Source organism: Pyrgilauda ruficollis, unplaced genomic scaffold (assembly GCF_017590135.1).
Source record: "Pyrgilauda ruficollis isolate IOZ18807 unplaced genomic scaffold, ASM1759013v1 scaffold122, whole genome shotgun sequence".
Taxonomy (NCBI): domain Eukaryota; kingdom Metazoa; phylum Chordata; class Aves; order Passeriformes; family Passeridae; genus Pyrgilauda; species Pyrgilauda ruficollis.
In genome coordinates this window covers 1,093,861-1,114,040 of record NW_024510544.1, presented here as the reverse complement: position 1 = coordinate 1,114,040, position 20,180 = coordinate 1,093,861, and the positions used below count along the sequence as shown (strand labels likewise).

Sequence of the window (20,180 nt, the reverse complement as noted above, 5' to 3'; positions counted from 1 at the left end):
GTGGAGGGCTGGGGGCACAGGCAGGAGGGCTGGGACCATCCTGCACTCCCACCGTGCCCCAGCACCCCCGGGATCAGCTGGGCACTGCAGGACAGGCCCAGGGGTTTGCTGGGGGCCAGCATGTGGTGGTGTTCCCTTCCCAGGGATGTGCTGTCACTGGCCCTGCTGCCACTGCTGGGGGACAAACACTTGGCAGAAGAACCGTGTGGCTGCCAGACAAGGATTTGACTTGTGCTGAAACAAAAGAAAAGCCCAAAGGAGGAAAGCTTAGTGGGCAGACTGGGCAAAGAGGGATGTGGGTGATTTTGCGTTTTAAAACACAAACTCTTTGAAACTGAATTCTGACACCTGTCTATGGAAACGGCTGTGGAGGAGGCCAAGGAGCTGTTTCCTTGGTCTGAATTTTGCCTTGAAAAACATCAAACAAATAGTGCAAGACTGAAAAAAATATTTTCTGAAAAGCAGCATTTCCAGCCATGCTGTCCCCTGCAGTGCTGCTTCCTGGCCCAGGGCTGGCAGGAGCTCTGCTCCCCGGGCTCAGGTGCCAGGCTCAGGTGCCAGGCTCTGCTCAGCCCCTGGGCTGGCAGGGAGCTGCTGCCACCTGCACCTCATCCATGGCGTGCCCCGCCTCGGCATCACCTCCCTGGGGCTTCACACCTCCCTTGCGTGAGTTAAAGAGGTTTCACTATCAAACAGGTGTAGATCCTCTGAAAAACAAGATACTGATGCAAGTGTTGAGCCACTTTATTGGCTCATTCATGTATTAGCAGCTGTGGCTCCCTTCCTGCTGCTTGTACTCTGAATAGATTTTTATTGCTTAATTCTCTGTAAGTGAAGTGCTAGCAAATTGTAAAATCCTATTGCTTAACATGTAGCATTAAGTATTGAACTAGCAAAAGAATCAATTACAGGTTTGGTCACTGATTAGGTTGACTTTTTATGGAATTTAACGTCAAGTCTCATTATAATTCTGCTCTTTAATTCAGGAAATAAAGCACATGTGGGGAGCTAATAGCTGAGAGCAGCTCTGCTCCAGCTCTCCTGCTGGGGGATGCTCAGTGCTGTGCTGCAGGAGGTTCCATCTGCTCCCACCTCTCCGTCAGGGCAGAGCCAGGCCCGAGGCTCCATGGGGCCCCCAAATCCTGCAGGAGATGTGGCTGAGCGGGGTCTGTTCTCTGCCCTCCTTTCCTCACTGTGGAAGTTCCAGGGGCTGGCTGTGGGCAGGGGCAGGTGGCCCTGCGGCATTTTTGTGTGTGTCCTTTCAGTGGCTCCGCTTGCGATTCCCGCAGGTCGGTGGGCTGCTGAGCCAGCACCGTCCTGGGTCAGGGGCTCACCGCCCCCTCCCCAGCGTGGGCAGCACCCCAGCACAGCAGGGAGCAGCCGACTTTGCAGTCAGCCTCGGCCTCTGTCCTTTCTGCCAAGCCCTGCGTGCAAAGCCAGGGACATTTGGTGTCTGAAATCCCGACCGGCTCCCTGAGCCTGCAGCTGGGGCAGGATGGGGAGCCGGGGGCTGCAGGAGCCCTTAGCCAAGGCCACATGGCCTCATTTGGGTCACTGGGTCCACCCGGCAGCTTAAAATCTGTCTGGCTTCTGGTAAAATATCAGTGCAATGACCTCGGGCAATCAAAATGTGAGGAGGAATCTGAGCCCAAGTTAAACTCTAGCATAAGATGTTAAATCAGTTGTAACCAATGTCTGGTCTCTCCCGAGCACCTGCAAGGCAGGGAGGTGCAGGGGAAGCCGTGCTGGCCCGGGGATGGGAGGGATGAGCCGTGCTGTTCCCTTGCTCCATCTCCCGGGACGGAGGCTGAGGCTGGGGAGAGCTCGGAGCCTCCCTCCTGCTTCTCCCCACTCACAGCAGCGTGTCCTGTGGGGCTGCAGGGCTGGCTGCAAGCCTGGGAAGGGCAGTGGGCTGTGGCAGGTGATGGAGGCTTTGCACTGTCCCGGGGCTCCTGGGGTCCTGTGGGGCTAAACCCTCCCGGCTCTGGTCCTCCACAGCCTCCTGCCCCCTCACCAGCAGCTGCCTTTGCTGATGGACAACTGCAATTGGATTTCCAAATTACACCGTCTCAGATTAGATTCAATATCCCTTTTCTCAGACCAGACAGCCCCTTAATTCCTTTTCTTTCGATTGCGTGGGGACCCTCTGTGCAGCTCAGACCCTTCAGCAGAAAATCTTTGCTGCACCAAGGCTGTCGTGTGCTATTGCAATAAACTAGAGACACAGAGCTCCAGCACAAACAGCAGGAGAGCAGCGAGTTTTCCCTTCCAGCACTGAGATTTCTGGAGGCTCCTTCTTGTCTGGCTGAGCTTATCCTCCTTCCAGCAGCAGCTCTGCTGGCATACTAATTTATAGTGTGCTTGAGCAGTCCCCCTGCATCCTGAGCGAGGAGGGTTTGGGAAATTAAAGTTTGTAGAAAATGCATCAAAAATCTGATGTCCTCAAGCAAGACAGCTGTTTTTCCAGACACCAGAAGGGAGGCTGTGCCTTACTGCAGCATCTGGAGGCCGGTGTGGGGGAGAGGCCAGGCTGGGGCAAGGGGCAGGCACTGGTGTCCTGGAGGAGCAGGAGGCTGGGGGTGTCTGTGGGCACTGGGAGCACAGTGCTGCCCAGCAGCCGTGTTCCATCCGGCCTGGACTGGGCACGTTCCTGGTGCTGGCAAATAATAAATAACAATAATGATTATGGAAGCGCTATGCATGTGCCCCATGGGCTCTGCAAAAAAACCTTCTGCATCAAAATCCAACTGCAACGTTTTCCCCCTTGTCTAATTCACAATATATGCCCATAAAAACAATAATTTATTTGTACATGGGCAATTCCCGAGGTATTTAGTGAAGATTGGTAGCTGCTGACTGTATCCTATCCTAGCAGAGTAGACCCAGTGGGATTTCTGGGACTTTGTGCAAGTGCAGAAGTGTCTTGGGGGTGTATATTAAAAAGTTATTAAACGACATTATATTGTCGACTTGGGATTAAGCTCTGGGCTAGGTCTGGTCCCACCCCCAGTCATGTCTCCTAACTTGCTGTCAGTGTCCCTGGGCTCTGAGCCTGGCTCATCTCCTGTTGTTCAGGACAGGCACTGAAAGCAAATGCCGCTCCCCATTTCCAGTTTTGACTTTCATATCATGGCTCTTCAATGTACTGAAATCTGTGTGGTGTTTAAAATTCAGCTATGTTTGTCAGAATTCAATTACCCCTGAAGATTACACAAAGATTATCAAAGTTGTAAACAGCAGAATATGCTCAGAGATCAATGAAGCGCAACAAAGACCATATTTAACAGGAGAAATAAAAGTAGGAGCATGCTGGCAAACCCTGGCAGTAGAGCATAATGTCGCATCATCACACTGAAGGTTGGGAAGTAATTGAAATCTATGTTAAAGCACAATATATCCCTGTGCAGATTTGCAGGCACAGAACCCAGTTCCACTTCTAATATCTGAGCAATTCATTTGGTTTAAGCAGACCCAGGCTCGGGGGTGCTCAGTAGCTGCCAGCGCAGAGCACGCTGCAGGGTCTGCACTGCTGCCCCTGTGCCCCCACCTGGCAGCCTGCAGGCAGCAGAAGCCCTGCAGGGAGGGACGGGAGCATCAGGCGTCAGGACGATTGTCCTTGACACAAGTGAAGCACCTTGTTCGTTGTTGTTTGGGTGGGCTTGGTACGAAGCTGTTTTCAGCTCGGTAGCTGTGGCCCTGGGCAGCACTGGGCAGGCCTGTGGTCAGTGGCCAGGGGTCAGGGGTCAGTGGTCAGTGTTCAGGTGTCAGTGATTGCCCCGCTTGTGGGCTTGGCTGATCCTGGTGCCAATGCAGTGCCCTGCTCCGGGTAGTGCCCTGTCCTGGGGGTGATGCCCTGCCCTGGCAGGGTGCCCTGCCCTGGCAGAGGAGCTGTTGTGTTGCCTGCAGAGCCTGGGATGGCTGAGGAGCAGCAGGAGTGGGGTCTGGGTGCCTGCCTGCCCTGGAGCGTGGCCATCCCTGCTGCTCAGGAGGAGTCTGTTTGTCCCGTGGGGCACTCTGCCCACGGGACTGGGAGGGACTTCTTCCCCATAAGCACCCTTCCTGTGCCCCAGTGCCCGCAGAGCCCTGGCACATCCCCTCCGGGCAGCTGCAGCTCCAGCGTGTTTGTGGTTTCCATTGTCATTCTGGAGGCAGCAGCCAGCTGATTTTTCTTCTCTGTAATATATTGCCACTATAATACCAAGTCTAGCAGAACAATGAACTCTAGAGGATGGAGGTACCTTCCTCCTGTTTTGCAAACTAAACATAATTTTTATTTGTGCTCAGGTTTCTGGATGGTGCAGGGAGAGTGAGGAGGGGGAGACAGTGCTGGGTGGGAGGAACTCCCCCCCCAGCCCTGCCCTGGCTCTCAGTGCTCCCACCCTGCCTGTGGCCCCCGCAGCACTGGGATGCAAGGAAGGAAATCTCTTTTTGTTAAGTACTGTAAGGTTTCAGAAGAAACCCTAAAACCCAGATTAATCACTGCTATCTGGTCCCACCGGGGCTGGTCCACCTGCTGCAGCCAAAATGGGCTGAAATTCTCATTCCCTTTTTGCCTCCTTTTTCTCTCTGTCTCTCTTTTTTTTTTCCTATTTACTTCTGGTTTAATCTGCATATTATCATCAGTGCAAAGACCTCTGAAATAACATCTGACAAATGACGCCTATTAAAAAAACCCTCTGCACTGTCCTCTTTCACCGCCTTCCAATTTGGACTAGCACTATAACTATGCATCAATAGACAAGCAATATTATGTTAAGAACATGATAAAATACCAGCAGCTTCATAATGGCAGCAGCCAAATGGTAATTTCTGCTTCAGAAATTGGTCATTTATTTTGCTGGTCTGTTCTTACGTTCAAATTAGATGAAGTTTAATATACTGTAAAATTGAATGTATTCTATCCTTTTCAACAAATATGGCATGTATGAAATGATTTATGGGTCTTACAAACCTTAAAATGTTAAATAATCTCCTTTTTCCTGTGCCTTAACTCAGTGATGCCAAATAGTTTAAGTACAGAGAAGCAAAACTTTATTAGCTCCTATCCTGATCATCACTTTATTTCACAGCATTTACAGAGATAGGAACAGTATTTAACATATTAGACCAAGTTTAGAAGCAGCCATATTAATTGGTACATTAATTTTACCCTATTAACTGTAATTGGTAGGAAAGCGATTCTTCCCAATAAATGTTGTACTTTGTGTTTTAAATGTTTAATAAAGTCGTGGTGCCTAAATGAGGCTGCTCCTCCCGGCTCGAGCCTCAGCCCCGCTGGGCTCCCGCTGGCTCTGTGGGGCTGCCCCACAGCACCCAGGAGTGCCAGCCCTGCCGTGCCCTGGCAGCTCCCTGCCTGCCCTGGTGCCAGCCCGGCCGTGCCCTGGCAGCTCCCTGCCTGCCCTGGTGCCAGCCCGGCTGTGCCCACTGCACTCGCGTCCCCTCCGGGCTTCCCCCGGGGCCGGGGCAGCGAGGAGCTCTCAGGTGTGCATCCCTGCTCCACTGCTCCCGGGCTGCCCGAGGTGCACCCCTGGCACGGTGAGGGTGCAGGCAAAGCCAGCTGCAGGGCCGGTGTCTGTTCTGTCTCTGCTCCGTGTTGGAGCTGGCAGCACAGTGTGCCCATCCCCAGGGCCAAAACACCCCGGGCTGTGACCCTTACACAAGGTGAGCTGCTCTTCCTGGGACGTGCAGGGTCAGGATCAGCATTCTGAGTGGTTTTGCTGAAGATTACTGGCAATGTGCAAGCCCCACCTCGATTTGAAAATAGGTATTTTAACCTGTACAATTCAAGGGTTTCATGTGTCTGGTAGCAGTGGCTTGGGGCATATTCAGGTCCCCACAAGGCTGGTGCTAGCAGCTCCTCTAAGCAGGGGGAGGTGGGGTCGATGGGGGCTGCCCTCCCTTCCCCAGCTGATCACACATTATCCCCTCTCCGAAGGTCTGGCCCCAGATCCTGGGAAATCCCTGGGGAGCTGCCTTGGCTGTGAGCGAGGTGATGGTGACAGAGAATCAGCCCAGAAGCGGAACAGGGGTGACTTCCTCCTGGCTTGCAGTTTTTTAAAACAAATTGACTCCTTGCCCTTCGCCTTTCCTCTGTCTCCCGATCAGCAGCTTGTCCCTGAGGATAAGCCTCAGAGCAGCACAATCTCCTGCAGTCCCCTGGAGCTGCAGCCCTCTGCACCAGGATAAGTGAGAAGCCTTTTATTCTGTTTATTTGCTCTATATAATTTTTTCTGCTCTTGCTGACCCTTCTGGGAAGCGTTCCACCCTTCAGGCTCTCTGCTGGGTGCCAGAATTACTGAGCTTAGGCTATATTTGCATTTCATATCCTAGTTAAACCAACATCATCAAGGTCAGGACACTCTGCTGAGTTGGAGGAGTCTACGAGACAGCAGCCCCTGCTCAGCAGAGGGGCAGTGTGAAACCCAGCTCCCTCCTGGCCAAGGGAAGGGGCTTCTGCTGCAGCTCTGCCCTGCTTCCCTGGGGAGATTATTCTGTGTCTGTGTCCTCATGGTGAGAAATTTTCCTCTTGTGTCCAGACAGACTCACCCTGGGAGGGACTGGAACCTATTTCCCCTTGGCTTTTCCTTGTGACTCCGTGTACAGAGGTGTCATTTTGGTTATGCCCCTTTGAGGGGCACAGCCTTGTTCCCCCCAGTGCAGGGATACTGATGTGCATCTCCATGTATGCCTGTGTTCTACAAACAGGCTGTAACAGGCAGCAGCTGCACATAGCTGTGCTATAATGATTTTTACATCCGTGAACACTGTCTGGTTTTCCTTTCATTAAGGAACATTCCTTATGAAAAAGAAGCTGGATTTCTGATGTGAAAAAACAATTCTGCTCAAGACTGAGAGCTGTTTAGAATAAATGCCAGACACTGTGTGATGGAGACGTTGCATGGAGACTTAATGCTGGTCACATCCCTTCTCTGCCAGTAAGTCAAGGATGTGTCTTTGCTATTGTATTTGGTGACTCATCTTTCAAATAATCATCTCTGGAAGAATTCTGTGCCAAGATGAAAAAATGCCTGGGTCCCAGAAGCATGTGTGTGTCTTTCTGTGAGCACAGCCCAGCAGGGAGCTGTGGGGCAGCTCTGCTCATCCTCCTCTGGGGCCCAGGGCAGTGGGACACAGGCTGGCGTGGTCCCCTTGATGGGGCAGCACATGCCCTGGGCAGAGGACAGGAGGTGAAGGCGAGAGTTTTGGCAGGAGGCAGCACTGCCTCGTGCAGGTCCCATTTGCTGAGGTTTGGCTGGAGACCACGGTCAGTCAGAGCCCCTGGGCCACTGTCAGAGCCACGGCACTCTGCCCCACACCTGCCCATGCCCACCTGCCTCGGGCCCGGGCCCAGGCACCTGAGCTACTTACCAGCACCTGGAGGTTTTCCTCACCCTTGGAGAAAAATATGTAAATTAGGTGAGTAAGTGAAGTGCTGTATGCTAATGAATTCAACAGAGCCACTGTTCCATAACATCCAACCTACACACAGAGGATGTGCTGGAAGTGGCTTCCCTGGAAAACATTTCCTCACTGCTTAACAAAAAGTTACATGAACTCATTACACATAAAACAAGATGGTGAGTAGCAGAGAGACTGTAGGTGCTGTGTGGACTGAGTCCCAGCAGCTGTGCCCACGTAGAGTGCCGGATTCCTTGGTGGCACGGGGAAGGCTCCAGCAGCTGGTGATGGTGGAAGGTGGCAGCAGCACTTTGTCCGTAGCCCATGGTGCAAACGGCCCCAGCCTGGCCTGACCAGGCAGTCAGGCAGCCACATGGCCAGTGCCAAGATCTGTCTCCACAGGTAGGCTCCCACAGGAAGGAGCAGCTGAGCTGTTCCTCCCTGGTGCAGGAGGCAGAGTCTCCCTGGGGCACTGCCTGTCTGCTGCAAAGTGCTGGGGTGTGCACAGCCCCCCAGGAATGCCCAACTGTGCACGGCCAGGGCTGCAGCCCACACTGCTGTGAGCTCTTCTTTGCTGTGTTTAAAATAATAACTGGATGCTGCAGTTTTGACAGGACCAAAAGCTGACTGGCTGGTCTGAGAGTTCTGCTGCTGCAAAGAGCAAAACAGATAGACAAGCCAGTGGCACATGCCATTCCCTCTGAGTTACATGGAAAGACATTTTCCATATTAGAATGGGGTTAAAACCCATAGTTCTCAGGGGCATTAGAAGATTTCTAGCATATGTCTCTGGGAGCACTGCCCTTGGTTTTGTTTGGTTTTTTCCTTTCTGAGAGTAATTGTTACACTGGAAATCTTACAAATCAACTTTTCCACATAAGTTGTCGTATCTGGAAGGAAAACACCAGACTTATGACTTTATTATCAAATCTTGCTAGAAAAAAAACATTAGTTAAACTGTTTTTCTATATTACAGAGATGCAGAGATGGCCCTGGACCAAATGGATGAGCCATGTGCTTGCTGCTGTGCCTGCTCTCCAGCTTGGGAGCTGCAGCTCTCCAGGAGCTGTGAAGCCCCTCTCAGCAGGACTCTCCTGTGCTGTGAACTCGGGCAGGATGTGTGAACTGGAACGTGCTCCAGCTGCAGCCTCTTTGCACAGCCACTAATGGAGTGTCTGGCCAGCCTGGTTTCGTGTCAGGCAGGGCTGTGCTGGTGCCAGTGCGTAGGACTAAGGAATGGCACGAGTGTCTCAGGGGATGCAGTGGTGTTTTAAGACAAAGCAAACTTCTGAGCTGTGAACCTTTGCTAGGCAGTAAATACCTGCTGGACAAAGAGGCCAGCCCACAGGGCAGTCAAAACCATCAGCACTTGGGCAAAGCACCATAAATCACCTGCCCTACTCCAAGGAGATCATCTGCTGTGAGCAGCTCACAGCATCCGCTGGGTCTGGAGTCTTCCTGCTCCAGCAGCACCCACCGTGCCTCTGAAACGTGGGACAGGGGGAGCAGACAGCCATAGTGTTGAGAAATTAGATTAAATTAGAATTAATTAACTATGATGAGACACTTCTTCACAGGTAAATTTGGAACACTGAGGAAATGAAGCACTTCTCCATCCTCTACCACGGCACTGGACAGGGAGAGGTTTCTGATGCAGGCACAACATCCAGCCCTCCAGCTTCACGTGTCATGTGAATGCAAAGATTCCCTGGAAAAAGCTGAATTTGACAAAGGACTTGCTCTCAGCTGCTTATTCTCTCAGAAAAAAATCCTTCAAGAGGTGAGTGAGGTCACCCCCATGACCTGGCTATTCCTCACTCCTTTCATTAACTGCAATTTATCCTGCAGTAGCTTTCTTAGATCAAGGCAAGCCCTGCCATTAGCTTTCCCTTGTTGAATTAGGGCTGAAACACAGCCAGGTCTACCTGCTCATCTCTGCTGGGTGCAGCAGAGGGTCCCCCGGGAGAGGGATCCATGTCAGTCCCTGGGGTGGGACACTTGAGCACATGTTGACCTGCCAGGGCTGAGTGGCAGTGACCACAGCAGCTGGGAGAGCATGGCTCAGCTGGCACCCAACAAGTGATGCTGCTGCCCTGGCAGTGCTGCGAGGTGCACTCATGGCTTTCCACGTTCTTCTGTTCCTGGAAGTGTCTCCCTTTGCCACTGCCAGCCTTCGTTTTGCCTCTGCTGGTGAGGGGCTGCAGGCCTGGTGGCTCTGCTGCCATACCTGGTGGCTCTGTCATACCTGGTGGCTCTGCTGTCTCTGGTGGCTCTGCTGCCATACCTGGTGGCTCTGCCATACCTGGTGGCTCTGCTGTCCCTGGTGGCTCTGCCGTCCCTGCTGCTCAGGTCCCTACCTGCAGCACCAGCCCTTGCCACACGCTGGCCCCACAGCCTCTCCACAAAAGCTTTGAAGGATGCTTACACTATTAATGGGGTGTATTTATACCTGTTTGTCTCTGTCAGTTGGGTGGAAAATTGCCAGATGTCCCACTTGTCTTCCTTACACAGACACCTCCCGCATCAGCTGGATGAGTGCGCTCAGCGGTGTCACTGCCAGGGAAAACCTCTCTGCTCCTTCGTGTCCAGGTGTCTGTGGGATGTGCCTTGCTGGCTACAGAGAGCAGCAGCCTGGAGGCAGGTCCCTGTACGAGCCAGGTCTCTGCCCCACACTGCTCTGGATTTAGGCTGTGGGAGGCAAAAGGAGCAGGGGAGCTGGGAGCTGCTCACTGAGCAGCCAGGGCTGCCATGGCCGGGCACCGCAGCGTGGAGAGCAGTGCTGCTGCTTTGGGGGCACCAGGAGAACCCCCAGGCGGTGCTGCTGCTTTGGGGGCACCAGGAGAACCCCCAGGCTGTGCTGCTGCCCTGAGGAGTGCCCAGAGCAGCAAGGGCATCCCTGCTGGGGATGAGGAGAGGTGGCTCAGAGCCAGCAAGTATCCTTTCCAACATGGAACAAGGCAGAAAGATAAGAATGGCTTAAAAAGAAAGAAATTGCCTCCAAATGAAATGTTTTTCCTCATTTCCCATCATACAGTGAAATTTCTTCATGGGCAGATAGTCAGAGTAGAGTCCATTACACTCCACACTTTTTGCCTTGAAACATAAATAGCTGCATCTCATATAAGTGTTTGTTATGAGGAAAAGCATGTGCCTAGAAAAGTTAGACATTAAACCATTATTTCATGCAGAAAGATATGCTAAAGGGAGAGGATTATTTACTATATTAATTCTGTCTTTCAGCTACCCGTGCGTCTCTCTACACATAATGACTTCAGTCACAAATGAGGTGCTGCAACAAATCCAGTTCCCTCCATTCCCATTTCCTTGAAGACTGTGCACACAGTGACTCTCCCTCTGGGCCCTGTGGGGGCAAAGGGACAGCAGAGGTGAGAGCAGAAATCTGTTAATCTGTGGATGCATCTGTCAGCCTCTGTCCTTGCACAAGGTACTTATGGGCAACTGATGAGATTTGTTACTAGTCCTTATATTGCAGCTAAACACTTCAAAACATCCCTGTTGGTGGCATGAAGTAACTGTGATGTGACCCTCAAATATTTCTTCCTGTACCAGAAGTTAGAAGAGCATCTTAAAAGGCACCAAAAATTTTCTAATCATAAATTTTTCCCAGAAAGTGACTCATAGATGGAGAGTTTCTGAGGTTAGCAAAACCAGAAAACGCCAAGCAGAGGGCCCCAGGAAATCTGGGATGTGAAGGATTGTTAGCTGTTTCTGCCGAGGACATCACGGCCTGTTGGCACAGGGTGCCAAAGCACTGCAGGTGCAGGGTCATGAGCATGGGCACGGTGCCAGGGAGGCAGTGGCCAAGGGCAGGGTGATTCCTGCTGACCAAGCTGTAACAGGTCACTGCAGGGTGGCACCCTGCCCAGATAAACAACCCTGCCACCCCCTGGGCTTGGGAGTAGAGACAAAGCCCTGGTCCCACGTAAGAAAGCTGCAGGAGGATCTCTCACCTGACCTTCCAGGCCCTGTGTTTGCTGGTGCAGAGAGTGCTCTGAGCTGCATGCAGGAATGGGAACAGCAGCAGGCAGCAGGGCCTGAGATCACCATCTGCTCAGGGCCCGTCTTGGGCATAGAGAACCCAAAATGATAGTATTTGGGTTCTTGGAGGAGTAAGGAGGGGCCAACAGAACTGCCTCCCTGTGTGGCCAGAGGGCAGGCTGAGCTCTTGAGGAGCCTAGCTGACAGATTTCCTTGGGAGCCTTGAAGGGCACAGAATTCCTCCAGGGAACTACAGGCCTGTCAGTCTGACCTTGGTGTTGAGGAAGCTTAAGGACCAGATCACCTTGAGTACCATCACACAGCACGTACAAGACAAGCAAGGGATCAGGCCCAGTTTAGATTGGATATTAGGAAAAAAATTTCTCCATGGAAAGGGCTGTCCAGCGCTGGCACAGGCTGCCCAGCAAAGATGAAATCACTGTGCCTGGAGGGATTTAAAAGCCACGTGGGTGTGGCCCTTGGGGATATTGCTTAGTGGTGGCCTCTGCAGTGCTGGGGGAATGGTTGGACTTAAAGGTCTTGGAGACCTTTTCCAACCTAAACAATTCCATGATTCTATGATGCTGTGTAGTAAGTCATCCTTATTCAAAGGGCTCTGTTTGAAATCTGGCATCAGCAATACAGAACATGTTGCATCTTTGCTGGTACCTCTTCAATCTGGTTTGCAAGACATCCTGGAGGACGTGACCTTGGAGGCAGGCAGCATATCGAACCTGCATAATCTGAGCATCTCTGCATCAGTGGCAGCCTGTTGGGTAGCGGGCAGTTAATAAATAATGAGGATGTCAAAGATGACAGCAGGAAAGTGGGAGCAGGTAGCAGCTTTGCAGCCAGCTCTCTGACAGCCGCTTGGCAAGCTCCAGTTAGGAGGCGAGCGCGGGCGCTCGTCCCGGCGCGGTGTCCGGCACCGGGGAGCGGCGAGGGCCTGAGGGCAGGGGCTGCGGGCACTCCGGAGAGCAGGGCCCACGAGCAATCCTTGTTTATGCTTTAATGGCGGGCAGATCCCAGCCCACGCCGCAGCGCAGGGCGGCACAGGGCTGGCCGGCCTGCGAGCGGGTGTGCCCAGGGGATAATCCTGCTGGGAGCAGGGATGGGGGCGTTGCAGGAGACAGCTGGCTCAGCTGGATGTCAGAGTCGCTGCCCTGGGGCTGGCGGGACAGCAGGACCCCGGCCCGGGGCTGCACTGGGCATCAGGACATCAGCTCCTGCCCACAGGTGTTCCCTTCAAGGGCTGAACTGCATGACACCAGCACTCGAAGATGAGGAACCTGAGGTGTAATTGATCTCTGATGGCTTTTTAAATGTCTGGTGAGAGGGGGCTGCTTTCCAAACAGCAGAACCTACACCAAAATGATCTTGATTTGAATAAGTATTCCATCCTTGTTTGGTAAATATACCCAGTGTTAATGGTGCTTAATGGTGCCTGTAATTGGTGTCTAAAGTTATTTAAAAGTAAATTTACTAGAAAATAATTAGCAATTTTATAGTTCACTACTTCCTAATTTTGTCGATAAAAGTTTTTCTGTGGTTTTTATCAGATGACACAATAGGACCATGCTGTGAAATAACCTTTTTTCAAACAAGCAGGAAATTGTGCACACAAAATAAGATTAAAAAATTTTCCTCCAAACTTCTTACCCTGGCAGCCAGCCCTCCCTCATCCCTCTCTTTTTATTAGCCACTGATTTATCCTTAATCAGCAGCAAGTGAAATCCCAGGTACTGCTCAGGGATTTGTTCTTTGTGGCCCTGGGAGGTGCACCCCAAACTGAGAGGTCAGTGAGGAATGCTCTGCCGCACACCAGGACCTGCAGGCTGGCCCAGGTGGCTCTGGTGCTGCTCCTCACTCTGGTCCTGGCTGCAGCACGTGCCTGGCCCAGCCCTGCTGGCTGCAGGGCCCGTGGGGCGAGTCGCAGCAGCCAGCAGCGCAGCGGGTCAGCGCTGCCCTGTCGTGGCTCCTGCTCGTGGGGTGGTGCTGCTGGGGGGGCCCAGAGAAATGGAGCCGAGAAATGCAGCTGCTACAATGATTTATTGTTTAGTGCTGGGGGTTCCAGGGTTCAGTTCAGGACAGTCACATCGCTCAGGTACAGAGACACTGACGGACAGAGACGCACTGGGGAGGCAGTGACAGCACAGCAAGTAAGATTCAGAACAGACCCACTCTCCATTTCCAGTCTCTGAACCAGAAAGTACCAGCTTTTCCAGAACAATGAATCACTCAGTCTGTGTATAAAATTAAATATAATTTATGCTTTGCTAATTGAAACCAAATACAAAATTCAATTTCCTGTGTATTCTAATGCTGACATTTGAATATTTTTTTTTAAAAAAAGTGTTATTAACCTGACTCTCATTTGGCAGGCCTCTCTCTGGCCAGATAGAAAATAATCCCCCCATCCAGCCCTAGCTGCAGTGGGGCATAAATGGGGTGCATTTTCAAAGAGCAAAACCAAATAACAGCAGCCCCCACTGCAGTCCCCACGCCCCCAGCCCAGGGTGACTGGCGAGCCCCTGCTCCCTCCCAGCACTGCAGCGCTGGCACAGGGACAGCGGCACCTGGGACAGGGCTGTGGGGCTGGAGTGTGCTGTCCCACCCTGCTGAGGGGCTGCTGTCCCTGGAGCAGGCACTCGGGGCAGAGGAGCAGGGTCTCCTCTCCCAGTGGGCACCCATCAGCTCCTGCCGAGCTGGAGATGGCATCTGGTATAAAAAATAAACCTCTGAATATATGGCAGAAATGAGGGAGTGAGTGTGGGGGGCAGGCGGAGGGGCACAGCAGGCACAGCGTGTCCCCAGCCCGCCCAGGAGCCCCCAGCCCCAGCTGAGCCCCTCTGCCAGGCAGCCAGAGCCCGGCCCAGCCCCGCACCGCGCTGGGGGCAGCGCTCCGGAGACAGGCAGAGATTCCCAGACATCCCTCTGCTGAGGGGCCTGGAGCCCCTCGTCCTCCGTTCAGCATCTTGCACCAAATTATGCAACAGCAGGTTTCACGTAGGACCTGTTCTGATATTTTAATAACGTGTGAAACACCATAAGATTATTCTTATTATATACTTCCAATTTTCCTGTAGTAATTCGGGAGTTTGTGGGTTTGTGAAAACTGTGCTATGTCAGGAGCTGTTTTTAAATCTGACCAGGCTGATGGGAACTGACGTGGTGTCAGCAGGGACCTCGCAGTGTCCCTCCAGCACGGGCCACGCAGTAAATGGTCCAAATGGCTTCAGCTCTTCTCATCCCATGCAAGGCACCGGCACCATTCACCGTAGTGAGCCACACGACGGGCCCTGGAACCCTGAGCAGGGTCAGCTTGTCACCCCATGAACACAACAGTGATTTCATCTGGTTAGCTGCAGCTGGAGGGGTTCTTTCAGCTCAACCAGAACCGAGTCCTGGTCCTCCTGCAGCAACCCCTTCCTGCACCTCTTCTGGAGACCTGCCCAATGCGAGGGGGCTCTCATGTGGCTGCACCCCAAGCTGGAGGCAGCCTTAGCCCCCATCAGAGCAAAGAGAGCTGCCAGCAGTATCTGAGTGCCCTGAGAAATCACCATGCGAGGGATCATTTCAGCAGCTCTGCATTTCACCCTTGCTCCCCCTCTGCCCGGTTTCCCGCAGCAGTGGAGGTGGAACTGTGCAGCTGTGTGAAAGCTCTGCTCTTGTCTGCTGGGCCCAGCAAACAGCTGATGACACTGGGGGATCGACTGGGGATATAGGTTTATTCTGTAGTTTCTACCAGGATCTGCAAATGTGGGAGACTTGGTCATTTCCACTAGAAAGCACAGGTTTTGTGCGCTGAGCAGTGCTTGCCCTGGGAATTAATTGCTCTTTTGTAATTCTGAAGTAAGATGAAGGCTGCTTCCCTGTTGTGTGACCCCAGCTGTCCACAGCCAGCAGCAGGGATTGCATTTTCAAGGTGCAAACGAATGGCAGTGCCAGGGGTCCTGACTGTCAGCTGGGGCTGTCCCAGGCCTCCACCCTGCAGCCACCCCTTGGTCCCCACTGGCAACACTGGCTCCAAACCATGGAGCAGGGCATGGCACAGCCTGGCCAGGAGGTGCTGCGTGGGCACCTGTGGCACCACCCTGTGCCTTGGCAGCCCGGCTGGGCAGTGGGAGCCTGGCTCACTCCTGGGCAGCCTGGAGTGTTCTTTCAGCTTCCAGGAGGGTGGAGACCTGAGGGGACCCCAGTTCTGATCTCACTGAGTATCTCAGCAAAGAAGGAACAACTCTCTTCCAACAGTGGAGGTGCACCCATCAGTCAGAGGAGAATTGAGACCAGGTGTCTGTGGCACTTGGTAAATTCTAGTTTTAGTGCAAGAAGTAATTGAATCGTTTGGTGCAAATGAAGTTCCTGTACATAGTTCCTTTGCAGCAGAACTGGCTTTATTCCTTCCACACACAAAGACCAGTGTGCATGTGAGTGCACAAGGCCTGCATTTACCAGATCTGATGCTGCTGTTTGGGCAAAACTAAAGTGCAGGGCAGGAGAAATCAAATCTATGGGTTTGTCCCAGTGCTGGGTTTTGGGAGCCACCCTCTTGCCAGCTTGGCGTGGCAGGAGGTCTGGACCTGCCTGCCTGGCTGCAAGGGGGACACCAGCAGCATCACCCCAAGGAGCCGTGCTCCCCCTGCCTCCTCCTCCTCCCACCTGCCCCTGAGCCCCAGCGCCGTGGTGGGGAGAGCCCAAGGTGACAGGCCACTACAGTTCCAGAACTGCACATGTGGGGTGACTTCTGCTGCAGCCCTGACAACACAAGAGCCTGTTACACACAGGGCTGAGCCTCTGGCCCCAAGAGAGTTTTGGGTCTGAAATGATGATTCACATCCCAAAAACAAAAAAAAAATTTTTTCCTGATTTTGTGGTTTTACTTATCACTTTCTTCCTGCTCCCACTGGAAATCTTGGCCTGTCATTTGGTAAAACATGACATTGAAGGGTTTGTAAAACTTCCGCAGTCTGTGGATGACGTCTGGGTCTATTTTGGGGTGAGTTCGACCCTTGGACTTGCCCAAACACCGGGGAGCACTGCTGTCCTCTGGCTTCTTCAGACAGGGAAACCCCTTCGTTTTATTAAAATAAAAATGCTTCTCTGTCACAATCCTCTTGAGGCCTAAGAAGTCCTGGACCTTGGCCATTTCCCCAGCGGGGTCAGTGATGAGCCTCTCACCGCTGACAAACAGGATCTGGGAGAGGGGGAAGTACTGGAGCCAGTTTTCCAAGTGCAGGGCATAAATCCCAATGCGGATAGCACTCCAGGAGGCATCGATCAGCCCCAGAGTCCGGTTCTTGAAGGCCAGCACCTCGAAGGTGGGGATCTCTGGCTTTTTGGAGAGGGTCTGCGTGTAGTCCGAGATGGCGCGGGTGACGGGGTTGCGCACCACCACGATCAGCTTGGTGTCCTTGGCCATGGAGTGGATGCGCCGCGGGGCCTCGTTGGTCACGAAGTAGCTGGGGGTCTTCTCCATGGTGATCTGGCCCTCCAGCGTCTTGGGCATCACATTCCTGTGCAAAAGCAGAGGAGGTGGTTAGCGAGGGGCTCAGCAGGTGGTGGTGGGACATGCAGGAGGAGAGAGGCTGTCACTGCTGCGTGACCCCCAGACCCGAGTCCTGCTGGCTTTGCTTCTTCTCAGCCCCTGGCCACGGTGGGCACCCAAAACGTCAAGTCAGCCTTGGTGACACATTATGCAGACAATTTGCCATAGGCATGTGCAGACCAAAGCTAATTGACACTAAACCTGCACAATACCTGCCTGCTCAGAAGCCATCTGCTCCCATTTGCTCAATTAAGCCTATTCACTCCAGAGCCGTGTTCGGAGCGGCGCAGTTCGGATTACACAGGACCTTTTTGTTATGATGACATGCTTTTAAACGTCTCAGCTAATAAAACTTAATACTGAATAAGATCCCTTGCTTCTAGTACAATAATTAAATTTATTTACTATCTTGTGTGTGAGAAAGAATGACTTTTCTTTTATCTCTAATTCACATGCTCTGTCAATAATTAATTGCTGCTGGGTTTTGAGCTTCCTGTGCAAGCACTTTTATTAGCCAAAAGGAATTTGCCTACTGGATAAATTAGCATGTAGCAAGATTTTCCTGGATAGCATATTACCATATTGTAAAATGAAACTGCAGTGAGATAGCAGTTATGTCTAAGAAAATGAAGAGGTAAATTCTTGTCCCAGTGCCACCAGTTAAGGATTATCATAGCGAGCCAGAGGGTTTTAAATGATCACAGAAACACAGAAGAAGCTGAATTGGAAGGGACCCACAAGATGCCCCCTGCAGGAGTGTCACAGCCTCGTTCACACCTGTTGTGCTGCCAGATGGCACCGGGGCTGGAGCTGTGCCACAGCCAGGGACCTGCCTGCTGCCCACAGCCCCCAGCCCTGCCTCATGCCAGGGACAGGAGCGGGGTCGCTGCCCCGGGGAAGCACTCACAGCACTGGGCACATCTCCCGTGTCAGAATGGAGGATGGCCATGCCCATGGCCTTGCAGGATTATCCCTTTGTACTGCAACTATTTTTAGTAAAACATATGGTGAGGAAATAACATGAATAGGCTTGAAATGGCTCTGTGAGAGCACCTTGGGCAGCAACAGCCACAGTAATGCTGACGTCAAACTGCTGGGCCCCAGGAAGACCCATTTCAGGAATAACACAGCAGAAGCCTGGAGCAGAAGCAGATGATAGGCACAGCCTGCTAGATGTGCCTGTCAGTGTCACCTCGTATTTGACTGCTAAAGGCATCAACTGGCTTTAACGCCTCTGTAATTTGTGTATTCACTGCTGGTGCCATCCAGCCCAGCAGGCTTCTTCTGCTGAGAGCAGGGATGACGAGGGGTCTCCTGCCAAGGCAAGAGTGAGGGTGGGTTTGCTGCTGCCACAGGGCTGCCAGAGTCCTCAGCACTTTGGGTGAAGAGGCTGGCGTTCCTTGGCTGCCCTGTCCTGTTGCAGAGCCTTTCCTGTTGAACAGTGTCTGTCAGTACCAGCAACGTGGCCTGCAGGGCTGCAGGACTGCCTGTCTCAGGGCCAGGGTGCTGGTGGCCAGGCTCTATGGGAAAGCCCATTCCCATGGCATCAGGTCCCACTGGAGCTGCCTTCCCAACCTGCCTTTGTCCAGAGCACTCTGGTGCTTCATGCATGCCTTGCATCAGCCACTTGGGCAGCAGAGACATGAAGGGAGCAAGGATTAGTCAGAATGATGTATCTTCAGGTATTTATTCCTTTAAGAAAAAAAAAATTAAGAAAAAAATTAAGAGGGATAGGAGCACTTGGGGACTGCAGATGCTGCAGAATTACAGACCAGCTTCCCTGGGGAATCCAGTACCTGTACCTGAACAGCCCTGTGGGAAGGAAGCAGCTTTTATGGCTATGCACATCACAGCAAGACCCACAGCATGATCAGAGATGAGCCCTTGGGTGCCCACTGCTGTACCACGAGGGGTGGGGGAGTGGGAGGTGCTCCGTGCCCACTCCCACAGCCCATGGCTGTCAGGGGGCTGCTAGGGGAGGATGGGGCACCTGCAGCAAGGTGTCCCACCACCAAGGTACACCCACCTGCAGCAAGGACAACAGCCACCACAGTGTCTGCTCCCCACAGCAGCACCAGATGCCCCAGGGCAGTTGCTTTGGTTTGTATAAAACAAACACACTGGGGGTTTACAAAAGAAGCATGAACAAACATGTTAATTACAACTGCCCCTTCAGATGATGTTACCATAATAAACGGGAGCCAAGAAATTGCAGAGCTAATAATCTGGAAGTGTTGCCACATTTAAGGACTGTGTTTAACTCTGTGCACAATAAAGACAAATAGATGGATGGGCTGGCCCTGAGGAGAGAAAACAGGGAAGCAGTGATCAAGGAAAAGAGGAGGAGAAGCAGATTCAACACTTGCTGTACAGTTTTAAGCATAAAGCTGGAAGCCAGAGTTTTTCCTCAGGACACCCTGGCCCTGCAGAGCCTGGAGCGACTGTGGCTCTGGGACATACATACAGAAAGGCTTTACCCCAAACTCTGCTGTGTTTCAGAATCCCTCCTCCATGTGCTGCCCTACTGGGCAGGAGCCAAGCTGCACTGTGCAGGTGAAGGAGGCTTGAGCCTGCAGCCCTGGGCCGGGTGCGCTGAGTGCAGCCGGGGGCAGCGGTAACTGCTGCCAAGCAGAGAGCAGCACACTGCACGGCCAGCTCCCGCTGCTGGGAATAACAAGGGTGTTAAAGCTGGAGCAACCGAGCCTCTGGCACGGCAGGAATGCTCCTCAGAGCAGTTAACCTTCACAGAGCTGCTGCCATGTGCTCTGCCCTAATTGCGTGTGTGCCGACAGAATTCTAACCAGCTGTGTGTGCAGGCGGAGCAGCGCTCCTGCAGCGGCTGATGCAGAGCAGTTTGCAGCGTGGGGCGAGGGCTTTGCTCCCTCTGGAACACATTCTGGCTTTCCCTGCAGTGTTGGTGTCCCTTTCGAGGCCAGTCTGGCTGCTGAAGATGCACGGCCAGGGAGCCACCGCACCTGGCGTGCCTCCACAGGGCTCTGCAGGAGGGGAAGTGCTGGAATGGGACACGTCTACTCATGGCTCTGCCACTGCTGTCCCCACCTGCACCTCTTCTCTCTTCATCGCTGCTCACCTGAAAAAGGGGGGCAGTGACAACAATGCACTGTCAGGGGCTCTGCTGACACAGCATGAGCAAACCCTCTGCTCCCTTACGGGACGGGCGTCATCCCCTTGTGCTTGTTGGTGCAGCATCACTGCACTGTGCAATGCCAAAACTAAA

General features: G+C 52.8%; 1 protein-coding gene across 1 annotated transcript in view; it reads right to left on the bottom strand.

Moving 5' to 3' along the window:
• Window positions 1-15,769: 15,769 nt before the first annotated feature.
• The window catches only part of HS3ST4 (heparan sulfate-glucosamine 3-sulfotransferase 4), a 51,614-nt gene continuing 47,203 nt past the window's right edge, over window positions 15,770-20,180 (bottom strand). The window contains exon 2 of the mRNA XM_041490341.1: window positions 15,770-16,910. Coding sequence (XP_041346275.1) covers window positions 16,274-16,910 — 637 coding nt within the window. The 3' untranslated portion in view covers window positions 15,770-16,273. The remainder of the gene's footprint in view (window positions 16,911-20,180) is intronic.